This window comes from Poecilia formosa, unplaced genomic scaffold (genome assembly GCF_000485575.1).
Source record: "Poecilia formosa unplaced genomic scaffold, Poecilia_formosa-5.1.2 Scaffold624, whole genome shotgun sequence".
NCBI lineage: Eukaryota > Metazoa > Chordata > Actinopteri > Cyprinodontiformes > Poeciliidae > Poecilia > Poecilia formosa.
This window is the reverse complement of record NW_006800563.1, coordinates 152,847-169,559: the sequence shown is the minus strand read 5'-3', so window position 1 is coordinate 169,559 and position 16,713 is coordinate 152,847. Positions and strand designations below refer to the sequence as shown.

Sequence of the window (16,713 nt, the reverse complement as noted above, 5' to 3'; positions counted from 1 at the left end):
CTCTCTCTCTCTCTCTCTCTCTCTCTCTCTCTCTCTCCCAGAGGCCTGGGAGCTTCAGGTTCTCCTCCAGTATCTTGGCTGTGCCTAGAACTGCACATTTCTGGACTGAGATGTCTGATGTTGTTCCTGGGATCTGTTTTAGCCACTGCTCCAGTTTGGGGGTGACTGCCCCGAGGGCCCCGATGACCACAGGCACCACTGTGGTCTTCACCTTCCATACATATATATACACACACACTATATATATTTTACATCTAGTTAAACTAGAAATGTTCATGTTTAAACAAGATACCGCTCTCGAATTTATTTTCAAGCACTGGCCCTTAAACGCTTCTGTAATATAAAGTCAGATTTGGTAAAAGTATTTTTCACTTTGGGTTAAAGACTGGATTCTGATTTTTTTGCTGTTTGTACAAATTAATCCATGTTGTATTTTGAGTCTATAGGCCTCTAATAAGTTACCTTATTGGCTCTTAGGGAAATTGTATGACTCACAGGGAGAGTCATTTCATTGGTTTCCTCTGACTCACTTCTGGCTGGATACAAATAAATATTAACATTCTGTTTTCAGTCTTCAACACATGCAACACTTGCACTCTGTGCTTCATGTAACCCTCACATCTGTATTACTGTATTATATTCAACAAACCTGTGACCCTAAAAGACACTTCATCAAATTTTACTATAATTTTTTGTGCAAACGGAAAGCTGGTTAGGTGGGCAGACTGGTTTGTTCTTGACCCAGCAAACCTGTTATGCATACACTTAGTGGGATGTGACATAAAAAAGTGCTCTGATAATTGTCCATTGTTTGACGGTCACTTTGTCCCCTGTCAGTAGTAGATATTTTGCTCCTTTTCACATTTTTACAGTTCTCTTTCTTTTCTCAGGATCTTATTCGTGATCAGGGCTTGCAGAGGTCAGATGGAGGTAAGAATCCCAAATCTGTGAGGGTGTTTAATCAGAAGCAATTTCTTCATGTCATGCACACTATTAGCTGTGATTAATTTATTCAGTGTACTCGGTTATTATCCATATTTCTGCTTCTGCTCCCACCACTGTAGTGGATCAATTTTTTTCTTTAGTGCTTCTACTAATTTTGAAAATGTTTAGCACAGTTAGCACAGTTAATACATTTTTCTGGATAAATTCTAAAGCACTTATTTATTTGGTTGTTGTGTAAACTTTCAATTGAATAAAGTTCTGTATTGGTTTTGGTTACTGACAAATAGAAGGATTATAACAACAAATTAAGAAAAAGCTTTTAAGCCTATTTTTAAAAAAATCTGACTGAAAATCTCAAGCTTTGAAAGCAGAGCTCTGTCCAGGCCTTCATCCAAAATGCGGAAGATTTGATTCCTTTTTCCAACCCTTTTTACATTTTCCTTGTTCTCCTCCAGGTTCTACCACTGGGCTGTCTGCCACACCTCCAGCATCTCTTCCTGGCTCACTGACCAATGTCAAAGCACCACAGAAGTCACCATGCCAACAAAGGGAACGCAAGTCTTCGTCGTCTTCTGAAGATCGTACTAAAATGGTGAGAGCCCATCAGTGTTGCACAACAAGGTACTGTGTGCTGTTTGTCAACCCTGTATCCTGTGGAACAGAAAACACTGGGCAGAAGAGACTCCAGTGATGACTGGGAGATTCCAGAAGGTCAGATCACCCTGGGTCAGAGGATAGGCTCTGGATCCTTTGGAACTGTTTTTAAAGGAAAATGGCATGGTAAGATTCTGGCTGTAGTTTGCTTTTTAAACCTCACGTAACAAGCTAGAACAAACCTGTAGCCATTAGTGAATATCAGAGTAGACAATATTTTACTCTGCCAAAGTAAAAAGGTTGGGTTATGGTCTGTCTGGAACTGTTCTATTCTCTTGCATAGACACCTTAGTTTTTGTAGCAAAGAAACACCAAACAAAACACCAGCCAGCAGGAGAAACATTCTGAACATCTGTCTAATCTTTGTATTCATGAAAATAATTCTGAAACATCTTGTTTGCTTATTCTGCTAGAGTGCAAGCATGAATCTGGTAGAGAATATTTGGATGGAGCCAAAGATTAGGGTGATGGCAAGGAGTCCTTCCAGACTCAAAGACTTGGCACACATTACCAAAGATAAATCAACAAATTACCAGAGGAAACATTGAAAAGGCTGATCAGGAATTAGAAAATAGATTTTTCCATTGATTTATAAAGTGTATAAATAATTGTATGCACTTTATATAGGTCAATGTTCCAACTGCATTGACCTATATTTCTGATTTATTAAACAGGAACTAGTGTCTTTAGTTCTGATGGATGTCTCTTCCCTTTACTCCCAGGTGATGTGGCTGTGAAAATGCTGAATGTCACTGCTCCCACTCCACAGCAGCTTCAGGCCTTCAAGAATGAAGTGGGCGTCCTCAGGTGACTTCTGCTTCTCATCATTAATCAAATATTTGAGTAATATTTGGTGACAGGTTGTCTTCACCTGTCATCACATTCAGATACAAATTCAACAAAAATCAACAGAATAATAGTGCAGAAAATTATCTGCACTATTTTCAACCACACCAGTTAATCTGTTCATTAATTATGGAAAATCCCACTCAATCACTCTGACTTTCCTATTTTTTTAGGCATCCACCAATAAATCCACCCTGATTTCCTTAATTTTGGAAGATATGTGATCTGCTGATGCTTATACAAGAAGCCGATCTTATCCACAGATCTTATCTACCTCCACAAAAGTCTGAAAATCCCTTTTTTGCTCCTCCATGAGAGATGGCTGACTAACAGACGCACCCACCAGGTCACGTCTTATAAAAGTTGATAAAAGTCAGCTCACTGTTGCCAGCTTTTGCGACTTTTTAGACAATAAACAACCAGTATCAACCAAATTTGGAATTGGCAAGTCAGGCTTTTTAAAGATTGGATAATGTCATCTTGATCTGCTCTTAGAAAAGCAGAGCCATTGAGATGCCAAGAGGTTTTCCAATTTAAGAACACATTTGAATAACTTAATTTTACCTGATAAAAGCAGATGTCCACAAAGAAAGCTTGAGAGAGATTTAGGTGTTTAGAGTTTCTGGGATGCCTGTATGACATCCAGTCCTTGTGGTACAAGCAATACATCCAGAAAGTATTCACAACCCTTAACATTTTTTCTTACATTTTGTTACCTTAGAGACTTCTTCTCAAACTACATGTAGTACAACTAAATGTACTAAATATGTAACAAGGCTACAGACTAACTTTTTCACTAGTAAGCCTAACTTTTTTCTCTCATGTGAACCAGCACAAATGCGCAAAATTTTCAAGTGTATCAAATTGAACATTGCTTTTAGATCACTGTCCAGTAAGGCAATATTTACTTGTAAATGATCCATTCATTCTCTGGAAAGCATGAAGTTATTTGAGCATAATAATACAAGATAGGTAACTTACTGAAAGTGTTTAAAGTGCTTCAATGAGATGAAGGTTAAACTTAAAAATGCCCCTAGATAAAATCCCTAAACCCATCCATTATCTTACATGCTTATCCCTAATGTTGTCATGAGGGATGCTGGTGCCTATCTCCAACGGTTAACGGGTGAGAGGCAGGGTAACGCTGGATAGGTCGCCTGTCCATCACAGGACAACACAGAGACAAACAGGACAAACAATCATGCATGCACAATAAATAAGAGAAAATCTAAAGTTTAAGTACAAATGTTTTAAAGGCTAAATAAATACTTTATTAATTACTTGGGGAATTTGAATTTAAATTAGAATTTTGAATTATTGGTTCACTTGGATATATGCGCTCACATTTGTCTCACTACACTGGCACAAATATAATGACTCCATTATCAACATAGGGGTCATACTGGAAGTACAGTTTTGGAAGAAAAGTGAGGTTGTTTAGCCCACTCCCCCCTCTCCCCCCCACAGGTGCAATACACATAACCTTGGAGGTTGACTGCTTTGTGTCAGAGTAATGGTAATGATTTTCAGATGGTTAGGCTTTACCTTTTCTATATATTATCACAAAAAAAGTCAATTCTAATCTACGAACAGATTTCAAGCCATTTACATCCATTCAGATTTGATCCTTGCTGTTAGACACTCCAGTCAAACTGTTTTACCTCAGATGGGTAAAAAAGTTTATCTAAGGAAACCGAGCAGGGTCACTTACTTCACCTGTGATGAGGTCATTTATGGCAGAGTCACTAGAGGAAAGTAGAAGTAAACAATTATTTAAAAAGCTAGCTAATTACTTTGTAACCAACAGAAACAAATTTTTTATTAGTCTTTAGTTCTGTATCCAGCTGCAATTGATTTGTAGTTTAACCACAGTGTATTGGTTTCCATCAGAAAAACGCGTCACGTGAATATCCTGCTGTTCATGGGTTACACAACCAAGCCCCAGCTGGCCATTGTGACCCAGTGGTGTGAAGGCTCCAGTCTGTACCACCATCTGCACATCATTGAAACCAAATTTGAGATGATCAAGCTGATCGACATCGCCCGGCAGACTGCTCAGGGCATGGAGTAAGTAACGCCTAAACAGACAAAAACTGTCACATTTCTTTAGCAGTATTATTACTTTTTTTTCTACCCTCAGTTACCTACATGCCAAGTCCATTATTCACAGAGACCTGAAGAGCAACAGTATCCTTGTTTCCATCCGCTTTAACATGGATGTGTTCAGACAGAAAGACAGTCAAAGAATGTAAGTTTTCAAGCATTGCAGTCCAAGGTATTCCTTGACCTAATGTCCTCCAAGATATTTTCCTGCATGAGGATCTGACTGTGAAGATTGGTGACTTTGGTCTAGCCACAGTCAAATCTCGTTGGAGTGGCTCCCACCAGTTTGAGCAACTGTCTGGTTCAATACTTTGGATGGTCAGTGTCTTATAATTATCATTCAATTCAATCCTAGTCCCTAATAAAGTGAATGAAATGCTGTGTGTGTTTGTGGGTGTTTTTAGGCTCCAGAGGTGATCAGGTTGCAGGACAAGAATCCCTACAGCTTCCAGTCAGATGTGTATGCTTTTGGCATTGTGCTCTATGAGCTCATGTCAGGAGCTCTGCCCTATTCCAACATTAACAACAGAGACCAGGTAAAGCGTCCAGAAAATATGCATCATCATCTAGGAGCGTCACAATACCAGTTTTTTTCTGACCGAGTAAGAGTACTTCAGTTTAGGTACTTGTCGATACTAATACCAAGTATTTAACAAATTACTTATATTTGACACAATATCTTTTTATTTAGAACAGGATGGCTCTTCTTTTTAAGCCTACAGTCCCTCTGTTTTAACAAATTACAAATAGAGCAATACATATTGTGTAGTCTTCAAATGCTTTGTCAAATTACTCATTAAAAGACATATTTTTTGTTAGAATTTAGATCTGTAACCTGACCCAAAATTCGGTCTTGGTCAAGCCAAAATGATTTGATTGTTGGTGCTCAGGATTCTGTGGTCCATTTCATAAGACACAACACATACACAGACAAAGGCCTCAAGGCTGCACAGAGGTCTGTGGAGAGCAGCCTTCCCTCCCCCATGGTCCTCTACACATCATGATGCAGAAGGAGGGCGCTCCACATCATGAAGGACTCCACCCATCCTGCACACAGTCTGTTTCAGGGGTGTCCGAAGTCGGTCCTGGAGGCCCGGCATCCTGCATGTTTTAATTCTCTCCCTGGTTTAACGCACCTGGATCAAATAATGGCTCATTAGAGACCTAAGGAGAACATTGACATGCTGAAAAGGTTGTTACTACCACCAGGGAGAGAACTAACACATGCAGGATGCCAGCCCTCGAGTACCCACTTTGGGCACCCCTGGTCTATTTCAACCCCTTTCCTCAGGCAGGAGGCTGAGGAGCATTCAGAGCAAGACCATGTTGTAGATTCTGTCTTTTCCTCTATCTCTTTTAGCCTCGTTTAACTGTTTACACGCACACACTGCAGCTTACATAACCATGTCACACACATAACCATGTTTATGTGTGACTGCCGACAATCATATGTAAACAGACTGAAACTGATAAGACTACCCTTTAGGGAGGGTACAGATTGCAGAGACGAATAAAAAGCTAAACTCGTGCTACAATCTTTGCCTCACTTGGTTTCATCCATAAGGTGAGCTAAGTGTGGCCCGGTGCTGGATGGTGAATCTGTATCTGTTCCATTTGTATGACTTGTAACATTTGATCAATTTTCGGCATTAAAGCCTGTTTTTATATAACCAAATCTCATTATTTCTCAAGGTAATTTACGCTGAGGGGTTCTGGTCGGGTCCTGAAACTGGTTAGCAGACCTGGTGGAGCACAGAGACAAAAATCAATTAACTCCAACAACCAGCAGGCTGAGAAACGTTTCTTCCCTGCAGCTGTCAGACTGTTGAACTCAAGCTGCACTTAATTCAACTAGATGTTACTTTTTTTTTAACACACATATATAGCATAGAGTACTCCATCAATTATTTATTAGACTTCCCGAAACTTCAAACCTGAGTTTGAAGTTTGTACCACTAACAAACAATTGAGAAATGCTATAACAGTAAAAATCCTTGGTATTGACTAAAATTGGAATCGGCAAGTTAGGTTTTTTAAACATTTGGTGATCAATTAGAATCACTGCAGTCAGTGCATCCCAACTTTTTACTTGTTAACATTATTCTGACCTTTCTTTCCTGGAGATTATCTTCATGGTGGGTCGAGGTTACCTTTCTCCAGACCTGAGCAAGGTCCGCAGCAACTGTCCTAAGGCCATGAAGAGACTGATGGCAGATTGCTTGAAGAAAAAGAGAGAAGAGCGACCCCTCTTCCCCCAGGTGGGTGCTACGTTCATTCATTATTAGTATCTATTAATATTTTATTTTTTCATGTTTTACATTTTGCACAGTAGGTAGCACTGTTGCCTTGCAGAAACAAAATTTGTGGTTGAAATCCTGGAGCTATGTAGCATGTTTTCCCTGTGCATGTGTGGGTTCTCTCCAGGTACTCCAGCTCCCTCCCACTGTCCAAAAATATTTGGCTAATTGGTCTCTCTAAATTGCCCTTAGGTGTGTGTCTCTGTGTGTGTATGTTTGTTTGTCCTGCATGTCTCTGTGTTGCCATGCGATCGACTGAATATTAAGTATGATGAATAGTCGATGGTGATTCTGACAGCTGTTCCTACATCCATCTCTTAGATTTTGGCATCCATTGAACTGCTGGCTCGTTCATTACCCAAAATCCACCGCAGCGCCTCTGAACCTTCCTTAAATCGAGCAGGCTTTCAGACAGAAGACTTCAGCCTATACTCCTGCGCCTCCCCTAAAACTCCCATTCAAGCTGGAGGTTATGGTAACTTCACAGACATTTTGCTTTAAACTAGAACTCTAAATGACACTAAGTTGAAAATGTTAGTGCTATAAATTAGAGATGTGCCGATCAGGTTTTTTCCTACGGTTACCGATCACCTATGAGGGCCGATCGCCGATACCGATCACATAATTATTTATTTATTTTTTTATCATAAACCCTACCGGTTACATTATGTGGGAAAAGGAACCATGAATTCACCTTAATTTAGACAAAAATTTGTTTTTAATAACTCTTTCCAAGAAGAAAACTAAACAAAACAGGCATTGTGCTAATTGTACTGCTATTGATAATACTATCTTTAACAGACTGATAACATATGAAGGCTCTGAAGAGGCTAAATAATACAAAGAGCCAAAATAAAACCTCTCAACATTGCCAAAAAAATTCAAGTATAAAACTTAACATTCAAAGGCAAAAACAGGTTCCATTACAATAAACAATCCAGAGTTACTGAATGAAAGCTTCCTGTTAGCATGGCGGCTAGCTGATTACTGCCAGCTCTGATTGGCTGTTAACCAGCGTCTTACATCGCAGCTCGAAGACTTAAATAACTTTCCAGGTTATTTGTTTAGCTTTCTGACCGTCATGCTAATCCGGGTGAGTGTTTGTAGCTGTGCGCTGCTTTACCTGCTGTCTGATCCTCCATATGTCTTTTTTACTGCAGTGAGCCTCGATGTAGCCAAACTCCGTCAAGTATGACATTGTTTTTATGCCATATTAGATTCGTCGTGTTGATGCATTTTGACATGCTTCAATTTTCCGCCGCAACACACAAACTTCCCCATTAACTCAGTGCGTTATAGTTCCACATCGCTTAGGATTTGTTGCTGCGCGTTCGCGCAGAGTGAAGGAAAGAGGAGACCAGCTGCACAGACAGGTTGGAAATGAGATGATCGGTATCGGCAACAAGAGCCAATGATCGCCGATCACCGATCATGCACCTTTTCACGGAAATTGGCCCGATTATGATCGGTGACCGATCGATCGGCACACCTCTACTATAAATCTAACTATTGAACTACTTCAATCAAACATGGGAATCATGATGTGGTAAAAAACATTTTCAAATTGTCCAAGTAATATTTTGATATTTTCATGTTATAATTAATACATATTTTCATTTTCTCCTTTTAAAAACTGAAAGGCAAAATTATCTGCTCATTTCACTTCATCACATTCAAATTCTAGAACTTAATTTTATCTAACTGGAGGTGCATCTATATGTTCACCACCTTTGGAACTTGAATTAAATATGAACAATAACATAAACCCATCTTCAGACGGCAGAATACCCAGCAGGCTTGTTGTTGACTTATCTCCTAATAGCTATAAAGTAGCATTTTTCATGTTACTGCAATATTCAGCCAGTTGGACAGAGTTTTCATGTTCACAGTGGCTACTAATGTCATTGGCCAAAAGGCTAAATGGAAAACATAGTGTTCTAAAGAAGTACTGGCCCTGTCAGCCCCCATCTTAAACCCCAAATGCATCTGAGCAAAAACTAGCTAGCCCCATGAATTTGTTTAAATAACTATTTAAATGAATTACACATATTCACAATTAGCCACTCGGAATGTGAACTGAATATTATAGATATTGTTACCTCATGAATGGTGAGACAGTGTCTTCACTAAGAGACCTTTTTAAAACATTTGTTTATGACAGGGGTCTCCAAACTACGGCCCGCGGGCCAGATCCGGCCCGCCTCCACATTTGGTCCGGCCCCCTGAACAATACCAGAGAGCATTCAGATTTTTTTTCATTTTCTTCAACCACCAGGGGGCTCTTTAGCAGGAAGTGTGTCCTGTAAACTGTGGGTGTTTTGTTTTGCATGGTGCATTGCTGCCATCTGTTGGACTTTTAGGGAACTGCTTGACTTTTGACTTTTATGTTATTTAATCAGTACGGTTGTTTGCTAGCGGTAGAGCAGATAAACACACGTGTCTGTTATGAACGCCACATTCCAGGCTGAATTCTTCGAAGCAATGCCTGTAAGTAAGTAGCAGCTTATATTTCAAAACGAGCCTTTATGTTAACATATGAGAAATTAATATGTTAAAGTTACATTCCCTCAATGGAATACTAGTCAGTCCCAGTGACCATTTCAGTCATGGGTTTTGCCCATGTGCTTTCTGGCTAAATATCAATCGAGAAACGCACCCCCCTCCCCGTCAACAATCTCCGGCCCCCCACCAGAGAAGGGAAAAGTTATGTGGCCCTCAGGAAAAAGTTTGGGGACCACTGGTTTATGAGGTTTATATAGTGATTAGTTCAAACTTCCTTCGGATAACAGAACTCCTCCAACAGTCTCTAAAAGTTCATTCATATCCCCTTTATGAGTGTTGTTCCATTTCTACCATTGTCCAGCATCACTGCCCTCATGCTTTCAGGGCAGGCAAGTTAACATTGCTGCTAGGCAATATAACCACTAGAGGGCAGATAGATCTAACTTAGCTTGCAAATATAAAGGAAAGTAGCAGAATTTAAATAAAAACTTGACCAATTTATGAGAGTTAAGAAGTTTAACTAGTGTGGACCCTAGGAAGCATAGGATCCACTATGATTGAGACTAATGGGGATCCTTAAATAAATAAATAACACAGATTGTATTTAAACTAGAGGTGTGCCGATCGATCGGCCACCGATCATAATCGGCCGATTTCCGTGAAAAAGTGTATGATCGGTGATCGCCGATCACGGTCTCTTGTTGCCGATCACAAACCGATCACCTGCATCTCATTTCGCAGCCTGCCTGTGCAGCTGGTCTCTTCTTTCCTTCACTCTGCGCAAGTGCGCAGCAACAAATCCTAAGCAATGTGGAACTATAACGCACTGAGTGAATGGGGAAGTTTGGGTGTTGTGGGGGAAAATTACCTCGGGGTCGGGGGTGAAGCACATCAAAATGCATCAACACGACGAATCTAATATTACCGATAGCGGTACAATTTGCACAATACCTGTTTTGTTTTGTTCTTGGAAAAGGTTATTAAAAACAAGTTTTATATCTAAATTAAGGTGAATTCATGGTTCCTTTTTCCACATAATGTAACCGATAGTGCTTATGATTAAAAAAATAATAATTATGTGATCGGTATTGGTGATTGGCCCTCATGGGTGATCAGAATCGGCGGGAAAAAACCTGATTGGCACATCTCTAGTTTAAACAGTATCTCATGACCAGTGACGTGTGGTGAGGGGAGGCAGGTGAGTCATGGGAGAATAATATAATAAGATAATTTATATTGCTATTTTCACCCTGTGTTTTGTACTATGAAGTATTTATTTTTTATTTAGCTTTACCAATTTGATTATTTTTTTCTTCAAAATCGCTAAATTTTCGCAATTTTCCATTCAAATGCTCAGAAGCGAAACTGGTGAGGAAGCAGGAAGCTGAGCCTCACTTTGGATTGCGCAACCTCTCGCTAACTGCACTGGCTGCCACTCGATAGGAACATGTTCCTCCTGTCTGTATGTCGCCAATAAAATGATTAAAAATCTTGTAATTTATAAACTGATTTTCCATACGTTATATAGATAAGCTAATCTATATAATGTACAGTGTTTGTTGTCACCAACTCTGTGTGTAACGTGGTTCGTGTGCTGAGGAGCGATCAGAAACGGCAGAGAACAGACTCGAGGTGAGGCAGGCAGTTGTCTTGCCTCATGGCAGGGGGCGCTCATGATCCCATACATTGTGACTCTGTCTGCAGAGTAAGAGACAGTGAGCAGTAAATAGGTGAAGCTACACACAACTAGTTTATGTGTAGCTTAGCCGATACAGAGAGCAAGAAAAAGGTGGTTTTGAGTTGTACTTCAGCGGGTTTTCCCTTTGCTGTGCAGCATAGAACTAAATTAATAATATCTATATTTCCAAGTTTCATTAAGTTAATGGAATTATTCTACCTTGGCAGCGCGGCTATGGATGGCATGTGAAAGTGTAGTCTTTTTGCCCTTCAATGTTGTCTGCATGCGCAAAATGTCCATATGTGAACAACAACATGCAGGGGGTCTTATGATGTCAGTGCCTCACCAGCCATGAACCTCACTGCACATCACTGCCCACTACACAAATACATATGAAATAATATGCTTCAATCCATTGAGCATTCAAGTTTCTGCAGCTTGGAGTTGGAAAATAAGTAGAAAAATTATGATACAGTGAAAATACTTAAATTGTTTATAGCTACGCATGAATGAATTCAGCAAGGCAGCCTTATTATCAACAAAGGACTGTTCTGGAGTCATTCATGCACAGTTGAAAATATTTAGCAGCTTATAAATATTTGACCACTTTTCATCACCTTCATCCCCTTATTGTCTGCGCCGCTTTGCCTTCACTTAATGCAGAGGATCACGTTACATTGCTGAGCCAATCAGAGCTGCGGAGGAGCAACCCCCCACCCCCCCCCACCGCTCAACAGTTTCCAGCAGCGCAGGCGACATTGTATTTATCAGAAGGGTTCAGTGAATGCGCATATGAAGCTGGGGGGTTCGGTACCTCAAAAAAGGTTAAGACCCACTAGTATAGAGCCTTAGATCCTCTTTTTACCAGATCACAAAGATAAGTTTGTAAAAATTGATAGAGGCACTGCTGCAAATTATAAACAGTTTATTGAATTCACAAATGTTTCATGAGTAAGAATAGTCATGATTTATTTTAATATACAAAGTGACCACACTAAATGTGGGAGTCTATGCTGGCCCTGGGATCCTTAAAGCTGAAAATTGGTTAAAACCCAATTAAATAAAATTAGACTGCTTGGGGGAGGAATAATAATAAAGAAAACACAAATATAACTAAATTCACCTAAGTGTTCCCCAACAAAAACACACTCACACAAAAATCCCTGGTGAATACAGCAAAGGAAAGAAAAACTTCCCTTCCCCTAGTCTTCTCAATCTAAATAAAACAGCCTAGGACCCAGGGACAGCATAGGTCCATGTTTGAAACAAGCCAGAGGGCTACAATAGAAACTCCCTTCCCCTAAACAAAACCAAAAAAATAGAAAGTACTTTTAATCAACAATAACTATCCAAAAAAGAACTAAAACAAAACTGAAATTAAAGCAAATCAAAAACTGAAACAGTAGCAGGCCAACATACACACAAAAGAGATCTAGTAAGACAACCACCTTAAGCAACCAGATAATGAGAAACTGTCTTTACCTTCTCTAAAGTGAAACTGGTCAACGGCACTCTGTACGTCACTCTCTAGAAGTAAGTGGCCTAAAACGATCAAGTTGAGGAATCAGAAATAATTCTAAACCACCTCAAGATCAATGTCAAAAAAATAAAACATACCTCTCTGCAAGAATCATCAGCCTGGGATCTGCTCTCCTCAGTGATCTACCTGCTTTTAAATGTAAACGCCGATTACCTGTCTCCCTAACAAGCCAGCTGCGCTCTGTCGCAGCGTCTTCCATGTATGGGCAAGAGGAAGAGTGCGGAGCAGCCCACTTCCGGGACAAGATGCCCCGGCTACACCCATATGAAATAAATAAACACACTTCAAAGATGTGCCAGGCCTTGACTAGTCACTAAATGTGCTTCCTTCAAGTCATTCTCTAATACATTATCATATGTGGTAAACAGTGAGATAGCAGTTAAAGACAAATCAGGCTTCTGGTTCTGGTTCATTTCTAGAGCATTTTTTAGATTAACCAAAGATTTCTACCTCCCATCTATCTGTAGTACAAAAATCACCATTAAGATAGTTCTAGTTTTCAATAACTTAATGTCTGTTATCCATGCATTTCCTACCTTGTGCCTTACTTCATCAGAGGATGTGATGGGTTATACATGTAATAACATTGCTATTGTTGTCTTTCTAGGGGAGTTTTCTGCATTCAAGTAATTACAGCCAGCACAATAGTCCATCTCTCATCACCTTTCAAATGTCTTGTGTTCTTGCAATGGATTCATCTATCCCTGGAAAATAATAATAATAATAATAATAATAAAAAAACAATCTTGAAGAATGTGCAGTTTTCTTCCTTGGCCTGCCATGAAGGAGATGCATTCACTAAAGGTTCTTTCACAACAAAAACGAAGGACAGATAAGGGATTGAAGAAAGTTATTGAAGAAAAACAAGATGCAAGATTTTTGGACAAAATTGGTTTTAGATGAAAAGCCGTGAACTCCATAGATCGGTTTGTATCTTTGAAACAAAGCTGGAATTTTTGTTCCAGCTTTGCTTCTGAACTGCAAAGCTGGAACTGAACTGCTTTTTGATGGACTGCAGAGCTGTGCCAGATGAAGAGGCCTCTCGTCTGAAATTAGTCCCCTGATTGAAGCCGGTGTTTTTCTTGAAGGATGTTAACATAAACATTGTTTTTCACTTCTCACCCTTTCATACTGTCGCTACCTTTTGCTTAGAGCACCGCCCATCCGAAAAGCCATTTTAGAGGAATGGTTCCTTGGAATTGTGCTGCAGGATGTCTTGTGTTTCTTTGACTCTTTGTGATCTTAATTCTGCAACAGAAAAAACTGTTTTGCCTTCATGTTTGGACTATGCCAGTGGTAAGGAACAGAAACTCAAATCTACAGTTTTTGTTATTTTGAAAGAATCTCCGAGTCCTCTGTAAACTTGCTGGTCAGATCTGATTTTCTAACAGCAGATTCTATTGGTTAAAGTTTTTTATATAGGCAAATTTCCTTCTACCTTTTATCCGACTTTGGGATTATCTAGCCGCATCTCCCTAAAGCAGTCTGGAGCCCCCCAACTAACTGAACCATTCATCGGTTCTGGATGAGACATCTTTGAAGTATCTAAACTGCAGAAGTTCCTCCACACTGTCCTTGTATTCAAACTGTCCACTCATTCATTCTAGATGGCTCCTGCTTACTCTGAATCAGAAGGTTTGTAAGATTGACAGAGGGAATAAAAATGCAGAAAAATTAAAATGTTTTAAGTTTTAACAGTACACCAAATAATAGTATCCCAAAATAAAAGCGGGAGGATTGATGTAGTGAGTGAATGAATGAACACTCTGAATGCAAGTCCCATGTACAGCGCTGATGACGTCTTTGGGCTTCCAGATTGTTTCCCCAGATAGTCACCATCTCTTCCTTCCTCTACTGAGCGAAAAAGTTGCACACTCTTTAAATTTCGGACCCAGCTTTTTGCTGCTTATGAATGACGGCCTAAGATAGTAAACCAGATCTCTAACCAGCTTTTTTATTTTCTCTGAACCATACTCCATCATTCATTTCATTGTTTGTTGAAGGATTTAAGGCGTTAATATTGGTTCCTTAAATTTAGTTTTTATTGTTTGCCTTCTACTATACAGGCAGGTCTGCAGATTTTGACATATTTATAAGGTTCTTTTTTGTTTTTGCTTTTTATAGCTTTATGCTCAGAATAGTTCAGTCTTTCTTTTAATGTTTGTTTTAGTCATTGTGACCTGTGTACTTGCACTTTGTAGAGAGCGACTAAGCAATTGGCCTTTTTTTTCTCTCACCTGAAGAATGAGTTACAATTTGAAAAGCAGATGAATCTTGATTTAAGTGCCATTTAGTCATCCACAGAAGCTGGACAATGAATATTGAGTTGCACACACTCAGAAATGATGTTTCAAAAAGTGAAGTCCAACATAGCACAAAAAGCTTTCAACCTTGATTTTGAACCATCTTACCCTGACCTGTTATTTGCACTTCTTTTCTTTTTTTTACTTTCCTCTGAGCTTTGGTTCTCGTTCCCTCAGCAACTGTTTATAGTTTTTTCTGTTTGAATTGGAATAGACTCCATTAAGCCAACACAGGACTATAAAACATCTGTAAGATTAATGCTATATGCTATAGTCTACGCAGTGCTGCTATCTTCCATTGCAAACTACCCAGCAGACTCCAGAACTGTGACTGGTGTAGATACTAAATGGAACAGCTAGCAGTCTGAGCCACAGAATTGAGGAGCAAATGGGGCAACAGAGCTAAAAAAAGCAACATGTGTTATAAAAAGGATTATGTGATACTCTCTGACTATTAAACATCTAGAACTAGAAATTAGAAAAAAAAATTTCAAGGTTATTCCCATTTCAAAAATCACATATCAGTGTTTAAATCACCCTAACATGAATAGCAGCCCCACTTTGGAGAGGGAACACTGATTGAGGGATCTAACCAACGTAAAGAGCATCCAAGCTGCTTAAATAAAAATAAAAAAATCTTTTCAATTTGCCAGTCATCGTCTAGCTGTGGGATATGACTGAGAGTGTTTCAGGTGTAGCCGACTTCCATGAAATAACATTATGAAAGGTTGATGGTGGAAGCTAAATATATTTTAAGCAAGGAAATCTTGAAAGAATAGAAGCAGTAGAAGTAAATTATGCATATTATTCAAAGCAGATATAGAACTGAAAATTGACTTCTGACACAACAAGAGCCTTTGTAACAGATATACAGGTCTATACCTTGGTAATGTCATGTGGACCTGCAGGGGCACTGTTATCTGACAGTTTACTTACTGAACTCTCTCATTAATCCCAAAGATCCTCTGTGTCAGATATATGAGTGATCTTCATGAAAGTGAGTGAAGAGGAAAAACTTCTCTTCAAGCTTCTTCTCTTTGTTGAAGCTGCAGTATGTAACTTGTACAATTTGGTGAAACACTCACCATGGTGTGACAGTATAATATTTGACAGATAATCTGTGAAGAGATCAAACTCATATCAGTACTCCTACTACCATCTGCAGAAAGGCACCGCTTCCAGTCAGAAACCATCAATCAAAGCCAGGATGAGAGTCTTAGCACTGTCAGTCAACCTCAGGTATATGTTGCTCAATGTGCTACTGGTGGAGAAACAATTTACCATTCAAGGAAAGTTGTTTATTCACTGTCATTGGCTATGCTAACTATCCTGAGCATTCATGGCAGGCTCTATGGTGAAGACCTATCTGTAACATAGAACTAGCTGTAGCTCATCTGCCTCATTCCACAGGCAGATGAGCTTTTTTTTTTTTTTTTTTTTTTTTTCCAGATTATCTGTCCATACAACAAATATGTAAAACACTGTCTCGATATTTCACTTGTTGACTCCTGATAATTAGCTGCACCAGCATCTAATCCTACCCAAAGTATTTGATCAAAATGAACGAGGGACTGATTATCTATATCTGTCATCTAATGTCCAACACTGTTTTAAGTTCCCTACCACTTGCCATCTGTGGCATTAGATTGAAGTGGCATTCAGGACCAAATGATGTTCTGTTGAAAGGCAAAACTCTAGACAGTTTGGGCAGGGCGTCAGTGTCTTTAGACTGTTTACATATTTGTTACTGTTGCTGAGTTAAACTATCATAAGTAAAACAGACTAAAGAGGGAAGACTTTCAGAAATTATTGTTACTTCCTAATATGAAGCAGGGTGTTTCAGGT

At 39.3% G+C, this 16,713-nt stretch overlaps 1 protein-coding gene and 1 long non-coding RNA gene across 3 annotated transcripts in view; one reads left to right on the top strand and one right to left on the bottom strand.

Moving 5' to 3' along the window:
- Nucleotides 1-6,678, bottom strand: part of LOC107834438 (uncharacterized) — a 25,577-nt gene extending 18,899 nt beyond the window's left edge. Inside the window, exon 1 of the long non-coding RNA XR_001660237.1 lies at nucleotides 6,172-6,678. This is a non-coding gene — a long non-coding RNA (uncharacterized LOC107834438). The remainder of the gene's footprint in view (nucleotides 1-6,171) is intronic.
- braf (B-Raf proto-oncogene, serine/threonine kinase) overlaps nucleotides 1-16,640 on the top strand; it is an 80,496-nt gene extending 63,856 nt beyond the window's left edge. Inside the window, exons 9-19 of one of the 2 annotated variants that reach the window (XM_007541684.2) lie at nucleotides 891-930; nucleotides 1,401-1,537; nucleotides 1,608-1,725; nucleotides 2,322-2,406; nucleotides 4,336-4,512; nucleotides 4,586-4,632; nucleotides 4,748-4,866; nucleotides 4,953-5,084; nucleotides 6,672-6,806; nucleotides 7,167-7,320; nucleotides 13,173-16,640. In XM_007541684.2, coding sequence (XP_007541746.1) covers nucleotides 891-930; nucleotides 1,401-1,537; nucleotides 1,608-1,725; nucleotides 2,322-2,406; nucleotides 4,336-4,512; nucleotides 4,586-4,632; nucleotides 4,748-4,866; nucleotides 4,953-5,084; nucleotides 6,672-6,806; nucleotides 7,167-7,320; nucleotides 13,173-13,195 — 1,167 coding nt within the window. In that variant the 3' untranslated portion in view covers nucleotides 13,196-16,640. Of the gene's footprint in view, nucleotides 1-890; nucleotides 931-1,400; nucleotides 1,538-1,607; nucleotides 1,726-2,321; nucleotides 2,407-4,335; nucleotides 4,513-4,585; nucleotides 4,633-4,747; nucleotides 4,867-4,952; nucleotides 5,085-6,671; nucleotides 6,807-7,166; nucleotides 7,386-8,339; nucleotides 8,385-13,172 lie in introns of those variants that run through there. The other variant, XM_016665815.1, reaches the window with a different exon arrangement.
- The last annotated feature ends 73 nt before the right edge of the window (nucleotides 16,641-16,713 follow it).